This window comes from Macrosteles quadrilineatus, unplaced genomic scaffold (genome assembly GCF_028750875.1).
Source record: "Macrosteles quadrilineatus isolate MER2022 unplaced genomic scaffold, UCM_ALF_1.0 Scaffold_59__1_contigs__length_746527, whole genome shotgun sequence".
NCBI classification, from domain to species: domain Eukaryota; kingdom Metazoa; phylum Arthropoda; class Insecta; order Hemiptera; family Cicadellidae; genus Macrosteles; species Macrosteles quadrilineatus.
This window is the reverse complement of record NW_026542652.1, coordinates 574391-596712: the sequence shown is the minus strand read 5'-3', so window position 1 is coordinate 596712 and position 22322 is coordinate 574391. Positions and strand designations below refer to the sequence as shown.

Here is a 22322-nt window from a genome sequence, read left to right as displayed (position 1 = left end):
TGATTTTTCCTATAAATATAATTGTTACTCCCAACCCTTACCATAAGGGTTTTGGAAGACAAGCTAATGGAAGAAAGTATGTCAAATTGCTGATAAAGTTTAACCTCTTTTACTATCTACTAGCTAATTTACATCAAAGTTGATGTCATGAGTGGACTTAGTAGTTATGTTAGGGATGGGTACGCAAAAAAAATCATTAGCTTTTTGAGAATGTTATTACAAATTGTAAGAACCCCTGAGAACCCCTCACAATTCGAGGCGAATTTCCAGGCTCGGTTTTCTAAGCGCCCTCAAGGGGGTAGTTAGGTTGATAACTGCTTTTATTGGAACTCTTCCTAAGATATCTTCCCATTCTACATTTTATAAATCGTCTATATTGTTATTGCTTCAAATAAATACTCAAAATATAACTCCTTGGGGTTTTCACAGCGTTTGTTTGTGTTTTGGTTTGTTTACCATTGTTGTCTGATTGTGTGATTAATTTTGAATACGTTTTTCTAACAAACTCAAACCAACGTAAGATTAACGATGCACACACAAGGAAAGCAATAAGTGTTGTACTGTCAATCTTAACGTTTATAAGACCTTAGTCTATTTAATACTGGAATCTCACCTAAAACATCATTGCATACATTTCTTAGCAAAACACAGTCTTCTGTTGAAAATATAAGTGTTTTTTACATTAAGAAGATATTACTCGTCAATTCGTACTTTTACAAAACATACTCTTTCAGCTTGTGGAACCCTATGTTAAGTCTTATTAACAATAAATTCGTTTAAGTTGCTTTAATAAAACACCTTGATAACATGTTACAAAAACTTTAACTTCATACTTGTAGCAGATCTAACGATTATTTTAAATAAACGCATATGATTATGCTGTGAGAATAGTTCACAGAATTCAACCAAACCAAAATAAATCTCGTCTTGATTTGTAGAAATTGTTATCTAAAGTAACACTGCATCTTCCATCGACATGAACGTGTCTAAGTGATTTAACTCTGCTCGGAGATTTATGCGATTGCAATCTCTCTTGTTAGGTTTAAGAGTTTACTCAAACAGAATTCAAACGAGTATCAAACGAAAAATGACAAGTGGAATACTCAACAGAATATACATTAGTAAAATGTTTATTGGTCATAGAAAGTGTTGCGAGGGAAAAAACAAGTTTCAAGTTTTAAACTTTTTATTGTATTTAGTTTCTTTTATAAAAAATGACATATAATACACTTACATACAATTAAACCTACGCTAATGAATGTTATATACAAGATGAAATAAGGAAACGTTTAAACTATTTATTATGGATTGAGCGGAGTTACTATTGTAACTATGATTCCTTAGGTGAAATGGTTTAACTATTTATACAACATTTAATTATCTAAATTGTAATCCAAAGTGAGATTTTTAAACGGTTTTTTGATTCTCATGACAATAATTTATCGATACTTAAACCTAGGTGATGCTTCTTACACTAAGCACCGGTTGGCGATGATACTGGGTTTGGCGAGCACTGCACTTTCTCACTTTCTTCTTCTTTCTCTCAACTCATTAAGTCCCAAAATGTTTATCATAATATCACAAATATCATTGACGGCTTCACATGGTAACATATTAGTTTCAGTACCTTACAACCGAAGTGTTAAAAGAATCTAAGATATATACATAATTTACAGTACTTGGATGAACACTTTCCAAATAATTAGGTAATTCACTTTTAGGGACGATCAAATTTAGGTATATTAACTCAAATTTAAAGGAATTGGATTCAGTCTCTTAACTTAAGTTCTTTACCCACTTTTTCCACTTGTGAGCAATTGCGATTATTTGTATAGAACTATGTGAAGCTCGACCCCTAAACGCATATTAAAACTCGAGGGTTAACTCTTTGTCATTCACAGAAAGATTATTAAAGTTATTATGATGAAGTTAGCTATCAATGCTGGAAGATATTCTTTCTGAGACTGAAAGATTAGACTTAAAACTTACAATCATAAATTACGCTCGAGTCTAATTCGTTTCGGGGCGTTCTGTGCTAATAATCGCATGAGCAACCTCAAGGTAACATTAAAAGTCTTTACTACTTCTTTGGAACTCAACCGACGTACTGGAAGGGATTGTATGGCGCAGGGAAGTACCCAGGGAAAGCTGTCGGCTGAAGAGGAACAGACGCTGTCAGATAGGTAGTCAGCTGTGTTGGAACTACCCGCGTGGAGAAGAGTGTCGTGTAGGCAGTTTTGGCACCAAAAGTCAACTTGAGGATCTTGCTGTCTGTCTCAGTCACGACAGTTTGAGTGACCACTGGGGTGGAGCTGATAGCAAACTGAGGCTGCAGAGGAAGCTGTTGCTGAGGAAGCAGAGGATTTAGTTGAGGCTGAGGTGGCAGCAGAGGATTTAGCTGAGGTTGTTGAGGCATTGCTAAAGTACTCGTTACAACCTCGTATTCCGTCTTGCTAACTGTTGCGATCGGCCTTGAAAGCGTGCTGAAGATGGTGGTTTGTCCGTTGAACAAAGGAATTACATGACTTTCATAAACAGTTTCCAACTTTATGACCGGTTTAGATTGTGTGATTACGTTAGGAATGTTGGCGTTAGGGTTGAGGAATCTGAGAAGAGCCAATTGTTGGATCTGTTCCGGAGAGAGCGCCGGAGTCGTAGGTTCTGCAGGAGGTTGTGGCGTAGTGTGGTGTGCTTTCTTCAGCCTCAAGTGATCGGGGAATTTTGACTTGTCAACGTCAGAAAGGTCGAAATCAGACCCCACATTAGCGAGATCCAAATCAGGTGGGAAAGCTCTAGCAGCGTTGGGATGATCGTCGTCGTCTTGTTCGTTGTTGTCTCCGAACTCCAACTCTAGATGAAGTTCAGACCCAGCTTCGTCTAGTCTGGTGTTGAACTCGTTCAAGGTTTTGCTGGGAACAAACTGGTACACTTCCATCGGCGGGAGTGTTTTCGTAGCTGTCACTATCCTCGTGATGTGGTAGGATTGAACCAGAGTGTAGCTGCTGGTGTTCATTCCGCCGTATACCACGGGAAGGATGTGAGTCTTCAGAAGCAACTGGGTTGTACTGAATGTTTCCGTCATCGTTTCCAAAGGAGGAGTCTCAGCGTCACCGGCCAGCCCGATGGGAGGGAGAGTAGCAATAGACGAGTCCAGAGGCGGCTCTTTGTTGTCGTAGATGTGTTGAGTGCTGGCAAGAATGTTCTCTGTCAGTGGCTCTGAAGGGTTTATCGCGGGAGCTTCTGTTGGTTCGACCAGGCTCTTCTCGATGGTTGAGGTAACTGTGATGTACCTGGTGTTCTTAACGGAGCCAACCTACGGACAAAAAAAAATGTTAAACGTTAACTCATAGATTTCCAGAAGATATCTGTAAGCAAAGATGCCAATGTAACAGAATAACTAGAAAGTTAAATTGACATCTTTCCTCGACAAACAACCTACATTCTCGTAACCATGCAAGCAAAATGAATCTTTTGGAACATAGTAAAAAAACTGATATTCGTTCATGGATGCAATAATCGTCACTTCATTCTCAGGATACTTAAATACAGATTGACATGTCTCTGTCTTGTCTGAATAAACTAACAAATGTTTTAACTAACTGGTTACAACCGAAACCCAACAACATATCAACAAATTATTGCAAAGTGTGGTTTATGATGTTACAAATATCACCAGCTCACCTGGAAGGTGTAGGGAGACTTGATAGTGGCAATCTCGTAGTAAGTGTTTCTAAACTCTGCTGGAGTAGATATTTCCACCTTGATTGTCTCCAGAGGCAGCGTTGACTCTGTAGGTTGTACAAGGTTGTTGTCTAGATCCCTGCTGTCTGTCACGTCACTGCCTTGCTGTTCCTGGTCATCAGGTTTGGTCTCCTGTCCCACGGTGGTGTTGTCCGCTCCCTCGTCTTGGCGTCTGATGGCCACCCTGGGCTTGGGGGTTGTCTTGTATTGCCAGCTGGAGAAAAACATTGAAATTACTAACGGAAATCCACACATTTTGTAAATGGACGTATAAAAATGTAACGGTCGACGTAGAAATATAAATGTTTTGTGACAGGATAGTTTAGAAAAAACGTCTATAGTATGCTTATGAAAAATAATATGCTGTAAACTGGTCGAAATAATTCTGAATGAAGAATTTCAAGATAATGTCCTGAATAGCTATGTAGGTTAGCAGGTCAGGGACTATAGGGTATGGATACTAAAAGTAGAATTCTCCTCCCATTGTAGGCTTCCTACTCTCAATGGCTGATAAAAACTTAACTCTTCAGTGACTTAGATGTGTGGTGAGATCTTTCAAACAATCATCATATTTTAAACTAGTTTGAGAATACCTCACTTAATATACATCGAGAACACACGCATCTATCTTGGTTATCGTTACCTTTGGTTAAGTATCAGTTTATAACTTTAAAGGTTTCAGGCAAGATACCTGATTATGGCAATTCCCTAACTCCATATTCATACCAATGACTATTCTATTCATGTTTACACTACTTTAAATGGTTTTGAAGATTAACATTACATCAAAAAGGGTCAATTTGTAACATAGTTTATTACCGTCCAGTGGGTCGGGCGAGTTTGAACTTGTAGAGGCTGGTAGACTGGTCCTGAGATGGAGAAGATTTGGTAGGTTTGAAGCTGCGGCGAGAATCTCTGTCTTTCTCTTTGTCTACGGAATTGTCTCCTTTGGCAGGTCTGAAACCACTTCTTCTATTGGACGACTGGAACTTGCGGCTGGGCGTGGAAGGTTCGTTGTATACTGAGACGGTGGCCAACTCTGGCTGTGAGGGGCGAGCGAACCTGTTGTTCCTGGGACATAACAGATGATTATGTTGGAGGAGATACAATACTGAGAGGGGAGAAAGGAGAGTGAGCTAAAATCAAAATGAAACTATTTTATGGAGAATTCTGCGTCAGTCTATAGCATGGGTTACATGTAGAGGTGCATTGCGGTGTTAAACCATAAGGGTTGTGGATATGCCGGGAATCAAGCCAATCCCTCGCTCACCAAAATCCGAGACACTAACCACTAGGCTAGCAACTCCCTCAACAATGGAATCTTTACCTTCCTAAATCCTTAGAAATCATTTTACAACTTCCCCGCAGTTTAATGCCACTCTCGGAAATGGTACACTGTTCGCTAGTGCACTCTTCATCCTTCTTCTTCCATAACTGTATTTATAAAGTAATAACAAAAGAATCAAGCAACAAAAGATCGCAAGTTTTTTCAATGTTTACCAAACTTGTGACTGTAGATATTGAAGTAGACGACCCAAAATAATCACTAGTTTTGTTGTATTTTCGTAACTTTAAACATTTTAAGAACGTTTCACTAACTTCGAAAATTCTAATTGTATTGTGAGACATATGAAAAACACACATAAATAGAAAAATTAACATATTTTGAAAGCGAAATTTTCCTTCCTTCATCGGATATGTTTCGTCACTCAATATTACTGTCCTTTTTGTAACTTCACGTAATTTGTTTACGTGAAATCGCCCAAGTAAAAATTGGATGTCTACTCAAAATTCCGCAATCACGTTTTGAGATACAACTAAGTCTCTTACTCTTGTACGTCAGCCAAGCCATACTTGTAAGCTCTCTGTTGTTGTTGCTGCTGCTGCTGCTGTTGTTGTTGTTGTTGTCTGTCTCGGTTGCGGTTCTTCTTGTAGCTCGGTTGTTGTTGCGTCACTTCCTCCACAGGCTCTTCCAGCTCCTGCTCCTCCCTCCCCTTGGACCGACCTTGGTATCTGTTCTTGAAGGGCAGAGCCCCGACGGCAGGCCTCCTGGAGGTGCGGATCAGATTGCCTCCGCTCGGAGAGTTGAAGAGCGCCTCCAGAGGGAGGGCGGAGTCCTCCTGCAGAGTGCTGACAGGGGTTGGCTCTAGGCTGGGGCGACCTGCCTTCAAGGAGGGAGCGGCTGTCTTGAGGATTTTGTTGGACTGTACAGGGGTCGGCTTAGGTTTCTTCTGTAATTTGAAATTCATTCATCAAAATTCATTTTATCTACCAATCGGCTAAAACCAATAAAAAAGAGTGAGAATTTGTTAAACCATCATTAGAAAATTTGGAATTATTGGTAATGAAGGATATATTTTATTTGAACAAAGTGTTATTTTTTCATAGCACATTTGAAAAATTGCTGATAAATATCTTAAATAGCTTGCTTATTAACCCAGGATAATTTGCAAAAAGATTTGGAAAAACGGAGTCATTATGCTGTTAAAAAATAGAATTTTGAATTTTACCTAGTTACCTAAAATAGTAATTTTACTAATAAAAGACTTTTATAATATTCTATTTTCAACATAACCAGAAAAGGGTTTAAGTATTTTTCAATACGAGTATTATGTCACTTCGGTTAATGTTTAGTAAGAAAAAAAACTTATATTCCAAGAATAATTTAGGACCTGTTAATCTTAAAATTTTATAAAAATCTAACAAAAATCAATGAACAGAATTAAAGGGTCACACTCAGTCAAGTTTATCTGTTAGGTTGGTAATAAAAGAACTAACCAAAGGATACAATTAAGGATACTGGAAACAAACACAGTAGTTAATCATAGATGTTTTATTTTATTGAGTCATAAAAACCTACCCTAGATCTATTGTCCTCACAAGAGCAGTTTAATCTTTCTTTCACCCATTAACTTTGCAGACCGTATTTATGGCCTTACAATAACACTTATAGCCTGTAAAGCATTTCACAAGAATGTGCAATAAATAACTTTTATACTTCAGTAGTTGCTGTGCTCATTAAACACATTTATCAGGGATTGTCAATTACAATATTAGCTCGAAACACTAGCAAATAGTCCTATTACGTTCCTTTAAGACAACCAACACTTTATACAAGTTTTAAAATGTATTCTCCTATCAAAAAAATCAAAATTGTATAATAATTGTAGGATAAAACCTTGTTCTAAAAAAAAGTAAAAAATAAATCGTTGACTGAAGTAATATACTGTATTTTCACAGCTAAGAGGAGGAGGAAATAAATCAAGAGAAGGGAGTCACCAATATCAACGGCATTGGAAGCCACTAAGAGAGACGACCTTGTCTAAAAATGTCCTGGAAGTAAGCAGTACCTGAAAGTAACAGTTACTAATAACCGTTACGCAAGAGTAACTGTTACACTAACCTGTGACTGGTACACATGGGAGGTGCTCTGCAGCACTTGAGCGTATTTCCCAGAGATGTAAGTTCCAAGTACGCTGGTCTCGTGCACGGTAGTTAGACCGTCCCTGACAACCGTTCCTCCCATGCTGGTTACCAGACCTGTAGGATGGACGTCGGCTGGTGTGGATTTGCTGGGTCGTGGCTTGGCGTTCTTGTTACCGTGCTTCACCGTTGGTCGCAAATCTATCACCTGAAAAATCGAAAGAAATATGGTACAGGGTTTAAATAGTCCATCAATGTGCTTCTTGTACAACTAGAATGGCGTTCTTGTAAAATTTTGTCGTCGATTTAGAATTCGACCAAATTACGCTGGGAAGAAAAGGTTCTAAGTTGACACATGGTGGTAAATTCTATCCAACGCTTTGGAAACATTTGAGATATCTTTGGATAGCAAATATTTTTTCTGAATGTTTTGTCATCTAATCACAAACATAAAATATTTAATTTATTTTACTTCACATCTATCCCCTGTCATTGTTTGGTAAGTAAATATATTGAGTTCAATACGGAGAAGATTTAGATTACAATGATAACCAAACCCAGATATAACCAAGATTTTTTTATAATAAAAAAGTACTTTTGTAAAAGCGTCCAGCAAATATGTGGTTTCAAATGAATACATAAACAGTTCATCTTATGTTCAACAAAACTCTCATTTATCTCTACGTAATTATACCTTGGCATAGTTGCATTTCTCACCCTGTATGTTTCATCCACAACTTCTGACGGTTGCCTAGATAGGAAGTCATACTCTGCAGGACCATCCACATTGTTTCCACTGATAGCTGGCTCGTCAGAACTCGACACAACTTCCACCTTGGAGCTCAGGATGGATACAGGTTTAGGCACCCCGGGACCTTTGACCTCAACTATGCTGGACGGCTCAACTTTGACCTCTACAACACTAGAGGGTGCGACCTTGACCTCGACCTTGCTGGAAATGACGTCACCTTCTCTGACCTCCACCTTGCTAGAGATTTCCGGAGTTTTCTCTTGAGGACCCCCTCTAACTTCCACGATGCTGGAAAATACCACAGTCGATGGAGGGCTAACTTTGACCTCTACTAAGGATTTTTTCACGGGTTCCTTTTCTTTTTCCATGATCGCTTTCTTCTCGAAAGTCTTCGGAGGAGCTTCGGTTTTGCTCGGTTTGATCTCCGCTGGTGGATTCGTCGTGGGAGGTTTCGTTTCGATTACTGTCGTTGTGGTTTCTGGCTTCGGGGTGGTTTTACCCCCATCTGGAAAAATTTTGTTATCAATTGTGGGACTAAGTGTTCAAAAACATGCTTTCTCAAATCCAATGGGTTTATCAAAATTCACCCGAATACTTGTAATTTTATTACATGCATCTTTAATTATGTAACACTAAATAATTGGTGTAAATACCTGCATTGATGTGATCAATGTGTTGCTAAATTGCAACACATTGATACACTTCGTTTTTAACCCTCAATATTCATGTACGTGTTAAATGTATTTATTGATTATGAATTGACGACCTTCGAATGAAGCAAGAAGACATCTGTACTGGCCCGACGATGACTCCTTTGTTATTCGAAACCGGTTGCAATTTAGCAACACATTGATTACATAAATGCAGGTACACGATTATTTAGTATTTAAATGTGATCAGGAGGCTAAAATTCAATATAATTTAATTTTTTTAACAGCTTTGAAGTCACAATTGATACACTCATAGTTTTTTAATTCGTTGGTCAAATTAAAAAGTGTCTATAGATTCTTTAAATACTTGAAAATACAATTAAAACTCCAATAAATTTTCTTTAAGGCTTAACCTGACCCACTGAAGGATTGGGCATCTGTACAAATATTCCTCTTAAGTAAGAATATCTCTAACAGTTGAAGGTTTTTATGAAAACACATTTTATTAAGTGCGCAAAGATATATTCTAGTACTTAAGAACTATTAAAATAATCCAGCATTATAATACTTGCAATACTGTTCGCATTTAAAGTTTAAATAGAATACCTAGACAGTTCTAATTTCTTAAGTTATACATCAAGTGACTATTACACCGTGGTATAATCCTCAAGTACCTTGTTGTAGCAGTTGTTCCTAATCCTCAAACTCGCTCCATAACTGCTCTTGTAACAGCTACAGCTGCTTACTTACAAAGTAGTTTGGCTAAAACTTTGGAGTCAACTTGAGACTGTACTGAATTTGAGCTTTTAGTTTTGTACGGATTCGGTGTGAAATAAAATCAATCAAGTTATGAACCTTGTGGTTGAAAATATTTTTCGTGAAAAGGAAATAAAATTATATTTTACAACTAGGCTAATCCCGAAATGGGACTTTTGTGAGTAGGAAACGATCATTTTCATCCCGATGCAAACAATAACACAAGTTTCTTAATTATAATTATTATTGAAAGAACAATTTAACACTATTCCAAGGTCTAGTGAACTTTCTTTCAAGTTTTCATATAGTTTTACAATTTATTTAAAAGTTAGCTATCAGCCACTTTCTGTGATAAAATAATACATCTATAATATCTACAAAAATAATACATACAATAGCACTCCTATTAAGCTGAACAGAACCTTCATTTGTATGAAAATGGAAAAGTTTGTTTGGGTCAGGAAAAGTAATGTTTAACAGCCAAAATCATATGTTTCAATATGGAAAACAACAGTATTGCACAGCTATACGGATATGAGGTATTTTCGTTTGAGAATTAAGATGCTGTATACAATTAGCACAACCAAGTTGTTGATGGAAAATTCGAGACGAAAAATACATAACATTAGTTAAACAGTGTGTTAATTATGTAGAATACAGGAATTTTTCCTTTAATTTCCTCTTAACAATTTTATCTACTCCTACTCTCCCATTAATGCCACCCTCGTTCCTGACCAAACATGCCAACTATTATTTTGGCTGAATATAAACGAAGTGATTGTGTAACAATTAGCTGGATGAATATGTATCAGTGGGCGTGCCCCGACCGCGATCAGTTTCTTCAGTGCCTACCTCCGTTAGCAACAAGCAACCTACGGGGGCGACAGGGTCACGGCCGGCGCAGGCGACTCTCGACCTTCATTTGCATTTCTAAACATGGACATACCGCCCATATTCGCGTGTGGCAGTTGTTGTGTTTCTTGATGCTCTCGACAGTATAAAGATATACCGACAATGTGTTCTTTGATATGTCCAGCAATATGTTACAAGGAATCGGTCAAGTTTTTAGCACAGGTAAAAGTGAAGGTTGTGTGATAGAAGGGCATCGTTTAATAGTAGTGAAATGTTCGTCTTATTCGTTATAAAGTGAAGTTCACTGTCAAAAGCGTAACTTTTATGGGAGAAAGGAGGTAGTCGAGTAATAGTTACACATCTAGAGCCGTTAAAAAGTTACACATTTTCTAACACTGCTATCATAAACCCACCCTTACCAATATGGTCCTTCGAGCCGGATGGTTTTAACTTAAAATTGTAAAAAAAAAAAAATTTCAAAGTACAATATAGTACGAATTATTTTAGCAGTACACTAATCTTAACATAGGTTCAACAAGGACATTATACTTTTTTCGCTATGTTAGGACTAAAATGATATCAATACTTTAAGCCAATATTTAGAATACGAGGTTTTAGTTGACAAGCTTTCCTATTTAAAATCTTCGGGTTGCGTAAAGGGAGTGAAATTCAAAAGCGCTATGAGTATTATGTTTATTTTGTGTATTGCATACTGGACTACATTGCAGTTCATTTCAATTTCAATTTTTATGTTCAGAAGTATTTAGTTTTACCTTCATTGTTACCTATAGACTTGTTCAGGTCAAGGTAGCTAACGTAAGCACAACAATCAAGATTTTGTGTAGTGCGATATCTTTTTATTATTTCAGATACTACCTGCAGGAGCGCTCTGCGGCGAGAAGACCATGACGGTGTTGCCGATAGTGGTGGTGAAGTCAAGGAATCCATAGACAGTCTGGGTCAGTAGAGCCTCAGGGGCAGCGCTGGGAGCCACAGGGGCGGAGTCCTGCTGGGGACTGATGTACACAGGGCCTCCGCTGGGGTTGTAGACGGCGGAGAGGGTCGGTGACCAGCCTGGAGACAGGAGGTGATGAATTACAGAATCACAAGGTTTAGATAATGGAAAACCTTAACCTACAGAATTGGGGAAATTATTGTGCATTTGTCAGTACATAGTATGGTAGAGACTTACTGTGACAATAGTTATAAGATTGTGAATGTGATTAGATGTGATAATTACAAGGGTTATGAGATAGTGAATCACGCGGTTTTTGATGAAGGTAGCTTCATGATCATTGGCTTTTGTACACTTTAGTGTCTATATTAGTAAACATTACATCTATATGGACCATTTGGCTAATTTCTTTTGTAATAAATCATTGTTGGAAGGACCACTCAAAGAGTGTAGTACAGTCCAAGATTATAATATTTCTCTTACGTTTATATTATGATAGTTTCAAGGGAAATCAACACATGCTATAGCTTACAATAATTCGTTATGTCAGTTTAAAATTGATTAAATGATAGGCTCTTTTTCTAAATTCAAAAATTAAAATCTATGTACTCTGAAAATAGCTCAATTCAACCCCGTAAATTTGTTTAACTAAAACACCGACATTTTAAAATCGGGATGTAATGTATAGTTTCATCAATAGTAAACGGTAAGATTGCATTTAGCCTATTCATTGAACTTACCTAAGTTGATGCTAGATTATTTCTTTATGCAACCTGATTATGCAGCAGTAAACACAACAATTATACACTAAGAGATTTAAAACTTGAATAGGCCTACTTAAAATTGGCTTTAGAATTTATTTGCTTACTTAATAACTAAGCAGTTGTTATATAGTTTCAGCTTGAAGTTCGTGACAATTAAAAATATAGTCCGTATTTTTTTCCATCTTACAATTTATTCCAACTTCACATTAGTGATCAGTTTTAGAACAAAATTTAAATCAGCACTGGAAGAGTTCACTTGTGTAACTTTCTGAGTTCTGTTTAATACGTATTCCTTTTAAACAGGCAAAACTAAATTGTTAACTCATTGTACACCCCAACATTTTATAGATTGAATTTTAATTACAGCAAAATCTGTAAGTTCATCATTCAACTTTTAGAAGAAATATGCTAAATCTGGTCCATATTGATTAAATGTCTTCAATGGTATCTGGATGACAATGCTATAACTTTGTAGGATATAGGAAAATTAATGGTACTAATATATTTTATTTTACTAAAACTGAAAATTCATACACATGATATACATTTAAGGCTACCGCAGAGCTAATACATGATCAAATTCGTTTCAAAAATCATAACTCAAACATAACATATCAATATTTTATAGATATTTTATATTTTATAGATTGAATTTTATAGAAGTTCATCATTCAACTTTAAGAAGAAATATGCTAAATCTGATCCATATTGATGAAATGTCTTCAATTGTATCTGGATGACAATGCTATAACTTTGTGGATATAGGAACATTATAGTACTAATATATTTTATTTTACTAGGACTGAAAATTCATACACATGTTATATGTCTAAGACTACCACAGAGCTAATAAATGATCAAATTCGTTTCAAAAACTCATAACTCAAACATAGCATATCAATATTTACACCAATTGGCAGTGAAATAAATACCATCATTAAGTATAACAAGCGTGAAGTTGTTATCAGACGAAACCTGTTATTGTGTGCAACGTTCCGTGCAAATATACCAGCTGCACACGACTAATCAACAAGTGTAATTATTCCATGTGTAACTTGGTTGGTTAATAATTTAATAGTGACATTTTTATAGTATTTTACAATTTTAGTGTCGTTTTTTCCTAGTAATTGTTCAATTTGTGTGATCATATTGATTCATTTGGTGCTTAAAAATATCATTAAATTAATTTTCTAGTACAAAGTTTTTCTTATAACGACATATAAATAGTTCAAATGTATCTACATCTTACAACGTAGCTTATTACTATGAGATCTTCTTTAAGCAAATTTGAGGAAAATAATTATCACCGTAGGTCTCATGGTATAACGTATGAAAATCCAATCAGACAAATGGAAATTCACTTAGTCTGCAATTTTTTTTTCTGTCAGGGGTATTGGTATTTTTCCCCCATAAGACGTTAGTGATCCATTGGTGATTTGGCGGGACGTTTTTGAACCGAAGTCCCGCGCTCTAACCACTAGACCAGCTCGCATTTACTGACCTTGTTAATCAAATATGGAAATATATCAATGTTCCTTGGTATTTCTAGAATTATTTTAAAGGTTTATAGAGTGAAACTTTGAAGTAATTGTACAAAAACGCATCATAAAAATCACCACGGACTATAATAGCCTAACGTGTACACTGAATTTGAAGTGAAAACTCCCTTTCAAAGACATATCATGACATTTTATTCAAAAACATTTTCGACATCACATGAACAAATAAAAGCAAAACTCGTCTCTGTTTTAGTAAACACTCCGTCAAATACGGTTTTAATAAATTTTATGTTTACTCTAAAATCTCCAAGATCTGTATAAGAAACTTGGCAGTCGACGTTTGCCCCGGAGTTTACGTCTACATTTCATCATCTCAGCTCTCTTCTTTACGACGAATAAAGCAAAGCTTCAGTCATTTTACAACCGTTTTACGTTGTATTTAGAGTCAAATTGTGTTTACTTGTTTATTGACTTTTGTAGTTACATTCGCCAAATCGTTGGGTTAAGATTATTTGAGTGATCGTGTCTATTTCTTCCGTATGTAATTAAATTTAAAACTTCTAAATGTTAGAAACTCTTTAAATAGGAAGCTGAACTTTTTGCTGTAAATTGTCATTATTCAATTATACATATGATTAGTGCATTTTTCTTCACTGAATTATAGTTTTAATTAATTACAGCTTCGGTAATTGCTGTTGCCTGTTATTCATTGCGTGTTAATTTGTTTGTCTTAAGAATGGTTATTCCTGTTATGGCAAGCTTACATTACTTTATTCTAATACCATTTTTTGTTGGCTTAAATTATGGAATATGTTAACTCAGTGTTATTGAAGATAAAGGTCATATCGGATTTGAATAGTATTTGTAAAAATGAACCTCTTCATTTGATACCCTGTATATGACTGTCTAAAAGGTACTGAAAGTTTATGAAAAAATATACTAATACGGGTTACAAATATGTATCTCAATTAAAATGTAGTAAAACCTTGGTTAAACTTAACTAAATGTAACCGTTCCAAAATTCAAATCCCCATTCAAAATTTCTACTGTGAAAGTCTTCACTTTCTCACTACAACACTCCATTGTCTTGAACTGTTTTAACACTGTTGATTGCACTTCATTGTCGACTTATCAGCTGATCTAGTGAGAGTTTTCCCGCGTTTGTGTTGTTTGTGGAGGGAATGCACATGACATGAATGGACCGCGCAGTAACCAGTTCCAGCAGACCGCTAGTCCAGGGTGAACGCCCTAACCGGTTTTCTGGTTTAAGGTCACCCGATCCAGATCCACTCTTACTTTCGCGTTAGCATTGACACTGGCATTTCACTTTCCCTGTAATTATAAACAGTTACCGTCTAATAACACCGTGTTTATGAGTTTAGCTTCCTTCCTAAACCTATTAAAATTTTCAAAGTTGTGCAACTCGTTGGGTAAGTGTTGCGTTAAGTTATTGTTGTGAGTCAGGTGTTCGTGTTTCGCATAGTTTTTTGATTGACTTAATATTCTTAATTAATAATAGACACGGTTTTTTCTATTTTGCGGCAAAAACCTAACAAAACACAAATAATAATTACAGCAAGTAAAACTATTTCAATATTCTTATTTACAAACTCTCTTAAATATGGATTGTTTGGACAACTTCGAAACCCGATCAAGTAAACAATTTTTAATTTCCTTTGATTTACTGTTATAAATATATCGTAAACAGTCCTCTGTTACACAATTATATACCCAAGGGAAAGTGCTCGTATTAAAAATTGTTTATAGTTACAACTATAAATAATTTACATTTTTATTTTTTGTCTAATCCTCGAACTGCGTGATTTTGATCGTATGTTTAATAAAGGTGTCAAATAAAATTGTCTCATTCGTTTCGCTTGGCTTTAAGTATTTTTCCCCGAAAGTTCCCCATTCATTTGCTAATAATATTTTGTTTTGATCTAGGTATCTTTCCTGAATAAAACTCAAGAACACACAGGTGACCGAACTCTAGTGTCCCCGGTAAGAGCAGTTTTTTAACTGAAGGTATTTCGTTTGCACAAGCTACAAGAAACAGTTATGAGGGCTCTGATTCAAGAAAGCAAGTCCGTAATAATGAAGTCCCAGAACAAGAAGCAGGTTTTTCATTCATAATTCAAGATGCGTTTGCTCGCTTCGAAAGTGTACTATCCAAGCAAGCAGAGCAGATTAATACACTTCTTAACTTGATAAAGTACACAATTTTAAATTTCCTCTGATTAGATGTTATAAATATATGGTGAACTGTACTCTGTCACACAATTATATACTTTAGGGGAAAGTGCTGCTATTACTAATTGTTTATAATAACAAATATAAATAATTTACATATTATTTTATCACAAGTGAAAAGCATGTTGACATTTCTTTATGAATAAAGATTCAATTACTCCATTCATTTAAGTTATGAACAAACATTGTTTTAAAATTTTTACTTCATAGTGTTATAAGTTGTTTAACGTCTATAGAATAAAATAAATATAGCGATATTTCTTAAATTCCATAAAAAAGAAATTATTGACATTATTAATACGAATTTAGTACGGTAGGTAGTCTGTTAGTACCGTATAAGCATATTGCCGTGACAAAAAGCCCAAAGAAACTGCATTAAAGGAAATAATCAATTATTTTCTTTGCAAGATAATACTTTAGTGTGCTTCTCTCTAACAACACAAAAAAATTATTACAACAAATAAAAAAAAACATTGTATTAATTTATATTTTTATAACTGCGAAGTAACATGATAAACTGTAAACAACGTAACGAAATGAGGATTTGAATTTTACAGCGATTATTTATTACGTAATCTTAAACGAGAAATTATCGATATAAATATAGATCAACGTAGAAAACTATATGAAAATTATTATCTATTACTTTATTAATACTTAATAACGGTTCCTTACAACCAGTTACCAACCCTGTTACATTTCATCAAGTAACAGTTGGGTGTTTGCAACTATTAAATATGGGTCAGTAGAATAAAGTTAGGAGGGGCTCCTAACAGGTGTCTTGCGGTTATTAATTTTGCAATGCAGCACTTTGCACTTGGCGAGAAAACTGCGTTTACAAATTTACTACTCAATTAATAACGGGGTTAATGATAATGCATTGTCATTTATAATTGAAATGTCAAGATAAACTTGGTAAAGATATTGTAGCTGTTGCAGAATTTAGTCACTTATTCATTATACAGTATAAGTAACAGTTTGAAGCAGTTCAGTAGTTTTTTATTTTATTTTAATGAATTAATGTAATTTGCAAAGTAATATAACAGTACCATTTAAAGTACATAAACATCGTTTATATCTGTACTAGTATATTTCGTACCTAGGGCCGAAAATTAGGTTTTGCCGGCTCGAGATCGTTTTTAAGTTCTAGACGAAGTCGAGATGTATTTATATTACCCCTAAGTAAAATTGTTACATTTCTGTTAACCTTAACGTAAAATTGAAGAACTCATTATGTTCTAGGCATGTAATTCACCAAGTTTTGTTATCCTGTAACCTTTTTTATACTTTCAAATTTAATTTCTCGATAAAAACTGCACATATTACTATTTAATTGTATTGGTAATATTCGTAGTTACACTTCTAAATATTGAACGATTTGTCTCTACAAACACAAAGGTTTTTCTAGCATAAAAGCATACAAGGCGAAAAATATCAATGATATAATTATAATGGTTACATAAATATATTTAATTTGCATAGTATTTTCACCAAAATAAAAACAAAATATTACTTAGTATCTTTTTTTACATATTTCGGTAGCAAAACAAGTGCATAATAGTGCATAGTAGTTGGAATTGTGTTTTCTAGTTTAAACAAAGGGACTCACATTGCACCAAGATGCAGACGACAAATACAAGATGGCGGACCATTGTTTACAGCTGTTTCGACCAGGGACGTCTGCTCATTCCCGCGCCACGTGTTTTGGCGGGAGTTTCTTGCCACTTCTGCAACAAAACAAGATTTATGTTCTAAGATGTTCGTGTTACCAATTTAAATTAGAATGCATGTATCTTACTCGGCTCCGCTGTCAGGACAATTGTCGCACAGCGCTGCTGTTAATTTGTAGCTTCTCTAATTGGAACTTAATTCCTTCCTGAAATTGAATAAAATTACAGTAGAAGTTTTAGTTTAATATATAAAGTAAAATTGTTTATCAACTATACTTGTGGTTATTTATAGGTTAATCTATTAAATGCAATAAATAATTAATTGACATTCATGTAAATACATTTTTTGTGTTCCTCTAAGCTCATTCCTGTTCTCTTATGTTATTTTAGTCTCATTGATTAGAATCTATTGTATTGCAATTTTTCTCCTATTTATTTATAGCGAATCATTATTTGATGTTATCTTTACTTTGTTTTGCTATTTAAATATTGTTGTCTCCAGCTTTTTTCACTACTTATTTATGTACTGTATCATTGTTATTATATTGTTATTATTATTATAAGAAAATTAGCCATATACACTAATTAATACTTAAACCTAAACATTATCTGGTCTAAATTTGAGGTAGTATATCAAATGTTAAATTATTACTTTTTAATTTTCTTTTTTACTTATTTATAAATTATATGTATTTTTGGATTTTGCTAAACCATCTGATACTGAGTGTTAAACATTTTATTTTTACTTTCTCCCCCTATACCATAGTATATGGAGAAAGTATTGTTTTCGTCAAAATTTTCAAGTTTGAGTTTTGAGTGGATATATTCGTTTTGGGTCCCCCTGGACCCAAAAAAGTGGTTTTCGAAGTGATGTCTGTGTGTGTGTGTGTGTGTGTGTGTGTGTGTGTGTGTGTGTGTGTGTGTGTGTGTGTGTGTGTGTGTGTGTGTGTGTCTGTGTGTCTGGATGTGTACAGAGCTAGAGACCACACCTGTGGTCCGATTTCGATGAAATTTGGTATGTAAGTTCTAATCCATGGTATCTCCAGGCGTTTTTTTAATTTTTTTGAAATTTTGATTTTTAATGGGGATTTTCCCATAAAAACCCATAAAAACCGGAAAAATCGGATTTTCTCAAAAATGGCCCGAACGATTTTGATAAAAATTTAGTATGTTGTAGCCCTTTAAATTCTGAATAAAATGGTACAAATCCCATATCTGTAAAAATTATGGTTCAAAAGTTATGGTCAAATATGTTATTTTCCCATAAAAATCCCATAAAATAACGAAAATAGGATTTTAGAAAAAACCCGGTCTTGATTTAACATAATATGTTATAGTCCTTACAGTTTTGATAGTTTTTTTTTAATTTTTTAGAAATTTTTAATTTTTATGGGGATGTTCCCATAAAACCCCATAAAATAACGGAAAATATGATTTTCCCAAAAATGGCCTGAACGATTTTGATCACAATTTATTATGTTATAGTCCTTTATATCCTGAACAAAATGGTACAAATCCCATTTCTGTAAAAATTACGGTTCGAAAGTTATTGTAAATTATGTCATTTTCCCTTAAAACCCCCATAAAATAACAGAAAAATCGGATTTTTCCAAAAATGGCTCGAATGATTCGTTGATTTTGATAAAAATGTTTCATGTTATAGTCCTTTAAATTCTGAACTTAATTGTACAAATCTCATTTGCGTATATTTACTCTCACCACTTACACATGATAAAGGTTGTTGACAAACTTATGGGAGAAAGTATGTGTCAGAATGCTGATACCGTTTATTTTGTTTTGTTCCCAAAGAGGGCTTATTGCAAGAATATACTTTTTTTGTAATATAGTGTGTACATTGTGAATTTTTTATAATTATGTACTGTATTAGTTATTTGTTACGAAGAAATTCTGTATTTTCTTTTAAAAATTGTGTATCTGTAAGTAAGTAAATAAATAAAGCACCTACGGGATAAGTAGGTACAGTAACCGTTTATCGTAATTGCTCACAATATTATTCATAACATATTTGTTTTCATAAAATGTATAATTAATATCTTGTTGTAAATTACCCTGTGATTCCTATTTAGTCTTGGTCATGGATACCTTTAATTATAAATTACTTGGAATTCACTCTTTTATTATTGCACAAATCCTTGAACTGAATTTTGTGATCGTATAGAAAAAGTGTAAAATAACATTTTCTTTATAGTTTCTAAGCTTTTGTTTGCTTGGCTTACGGTTTTTTCCTGAAAGTTCCCCATTTGTATATTAATATTATTTTGTTTTGATCTAAGTTTCTTTCCACCTGCAGGCTGTCAGATTTAAAACTCCAGAACTTCATGAAACATCTGAATAAACAATCAATGTTGAAACTTGGATGGTAATGGATTGTTTGCATTGTTCATAGCATGTAAACTAGCGATGTTCAACATTTGATGTCTGGGAATCAACGTCTTATAAACCTCAGTCTTATATCTTTCACCAACAACAATCACCACTTCGTTCACTGTCGCTGTCGCTGTAATGGTCTCTGAAGGACACGGTGAGTCATTTTGAGTGCGAGTATGTAGGTTTAGTGACGTCATCAAGTATTGTTCACGACTGGCCAGGGTCGTAGCGAAGACCGCCCATCCTGTCCTTGTCTTCCCACACACTTCACACCGTCACAGCCGCTAATCTTCATGTGAAGCGCAGGCTTAGAGTGCTGGAGTGATGGAGACTTATAACGATTATTTTGAAGGTTAAATACGACGATTTGAGGACTTAGCTTCGAATGTAACAACAGAAACCTTATGGATCATGAACATAAACAAATGACGATTTGAGGACTTAGCTTCGAATGTAACAACAGAAACCTTATGGATCATGAACATAAACAAATGACGATTTGAGGACTTAGCTTCGAATGTAACAACAGAAACCTTATGTATCATGAACATAAACAAATGACGATTTGAGGACTTAGCTTCGAATGTAACAACAGAAACCTTATGGATCATGAACATAAACAAATGACGATTTGAGGACTTAGCTTCGAGTGTAACAACAGAAAAGCTATGGATCAAGAACATAAACAAATGACGATTTGAGGACGACGATTTGAGGACTTAGCTTCGAGTGTAACAACAGAAAAGCTATGGATCAAGAACATAAACAAATGACGATTTGAGGACTTAGCTTCGAATGTAACAACAGAAACCTTATGGATCATGAACATAAACAAATGACGATTTGAGGACTTAGCTTCGAGTGTAACGACAGAAACCTTATGGATCATGAACATAAACAAATGACGATTTGAGGACTTAGCTTCGAGTGTAACGACAGAAACCTTATGGATCATGAACATAAACAAATGACGATTTGAGGACTTAGCTTCGAGTGTAACGACAGAAACCTTATGGATCATGAACATAAACAAATGACGATTTGAGGACTTAGCTTCGAATGTAACAACAGAAACCTTATGGATCATGAACATAAACAAATGACGATTTGAGGACTTAGCTTCGAATGTAACAACAGAAACCTTATGGATCATGAACATAAACAAATGACGTTACAGACCCGATTCACTAATTGATAACCTAAACATCTGGTTATGAAGTTTTTTGACAGTTCTATTTAAAAAGACAAATAATTTTACTAAGTAATTTGTTTTTCTAAAATTGGTTCTAAACTGTTTTTGAAATTAACAAAAACTGTTGTTGAATATATTTATGATCTTTAGCTGACTTTAAAAAAATTAATACACAAAAGATTTCATTTACCGTGATTGTTAAATATATCATATTAGGTACCAAACACTACCTCTATTTTGTACAACAAGTCTCTAACCAATGATTAATCTCTTTGATCGTTTTATTGATACAGTTTAGTGTATCTAAGTGAAAACTACAAAATCCCCAAAAAATGTATAAGGAAAGATATCCACTGCGCAGCTAAGTGTGGTTCCTCCTGGTATCGAGCGAAAGTACCCAATATACCTGTAATAATCTATGCCTGCCTTCTTTCTTATTTAATTGAACTAACATATGTTTTATTAAGTATTATGATTTTGTAAATAATGTCCAATTTAAATACACATCTTTTTAGTCAAGTCTATTAATTTTTGTCTTTTAAAAAGTCTTGTCTGCGTTTAAAATTTTTAACAATACCCAATTAAAATTGGACGGATTGACCTGGAACTTTACAGGACGGTCAATAACTAAGAAAACAAGGTTCGATTCGAAACAGAAATCAGAAACTTTTGATGGTTCGAAATTGTACCCAATATTATTAATTACACTTTCAGTAAATGGTCCTGCCCAAAAAACAGCTGATTTCATTCAGTAACAAAGACAACAAAGACATATCACTTTCATCAATATCAACTAATGTTCACTTATATTCAACTAATATTCAATTTCGCTCACTTTTATTCAGGTTAAATACGGCCAAGGCTGCATCATCCCCATCAATAGCAAACGTAGGAATATTTTTTAATAGAATGACTAATGATTATACAATTTTAAATAAAGCTACACTATCTACGGAGGTATTAGGGGGAGTTTTCAGCCACAGCTGTCAGGTGCATACAACAATCTCTAGCGGTGAGTCGACCCCTACCAACCCTTTAAACTCAGGTCCATTTAACCATTTAACCCATGAGAATATTGAAAACAGAGTTTTGCCGTTTTAAAAATGCCAATCAATGTACCGTTATAAAAATGTTCCCTAGAATTTTGTATACATGCTAAGGAAAAAAGTGTACAGGGTGTTTATAAAAAAACTTTACAACTTTAAACAATCATAAAACCTTTATTTTTTCACTTACAGCTATGAAACAAAAATTAAAATTTAGGAAATTTTCTCAAGTTTTATTTACATGATAAGAAGTTTACCTAACTTCAATGTGTTTCCCGTTGTTTGCTCGCAAAAAATCAAGTCGACATTCCAGTTCTGACCAAACACGACGCAAAATTGAATGATCTATTTCATCAAACGCTCTCCTGATCTTGTGGGTCTTGAA

General features: G+C 34.7%; 1 protein-coding gene across 3 annotated transcripts in view; it reads right to left on the bottom strand.

Annotated features, from left to right (window-relative positions):
- Positions 1-1168: 1168 nt before the first annotated feature.
- LOC128981942 (probable serine/threonine-protein kinase kinX) overlaps positions 1169-22322 on the bottom strand; it is a 173497-nt gene continuing 152343 nt past the window's right edge. For 2 of the 3 annotated variants that reach the window (XM_054400939.1, XM_054400940.1), the window contains 8 exons: positions 17251-17368; positions 11050-11247; positions 7882-8420; positions 7145-7372; positions 5572-5972; positions 4561-4812; positions 3682-3955; positions 1169-3313 (listed from right to left, as the gene is read on the bottom strand). In XM_054400939.1, the coding sequence (XP_054256914.1) occupies positions 2096-3313; positions 3682-3955; positions 4561-4812; positions 5572-5972; positions 7145-7372; positions 7882-8420; positions 11050-11247; positions 17251-17293 (3153 nt within the window). In that variant the 5' untranslated portion in view covers positions 17294-17368 and the 3' untranslated portion in view covers positions 1169-2095. The remainder of the gene's footprint in view (positions 3314-3681; positions 3956-4560; positions 4813-5571; positions 5973-7144; positions 7373-7881; positions 8421-11049; positions 11248-17250; positions 17369-22322) is intronic. The other variant, XM_054400941.1, reaches the window with a different exon arrangement.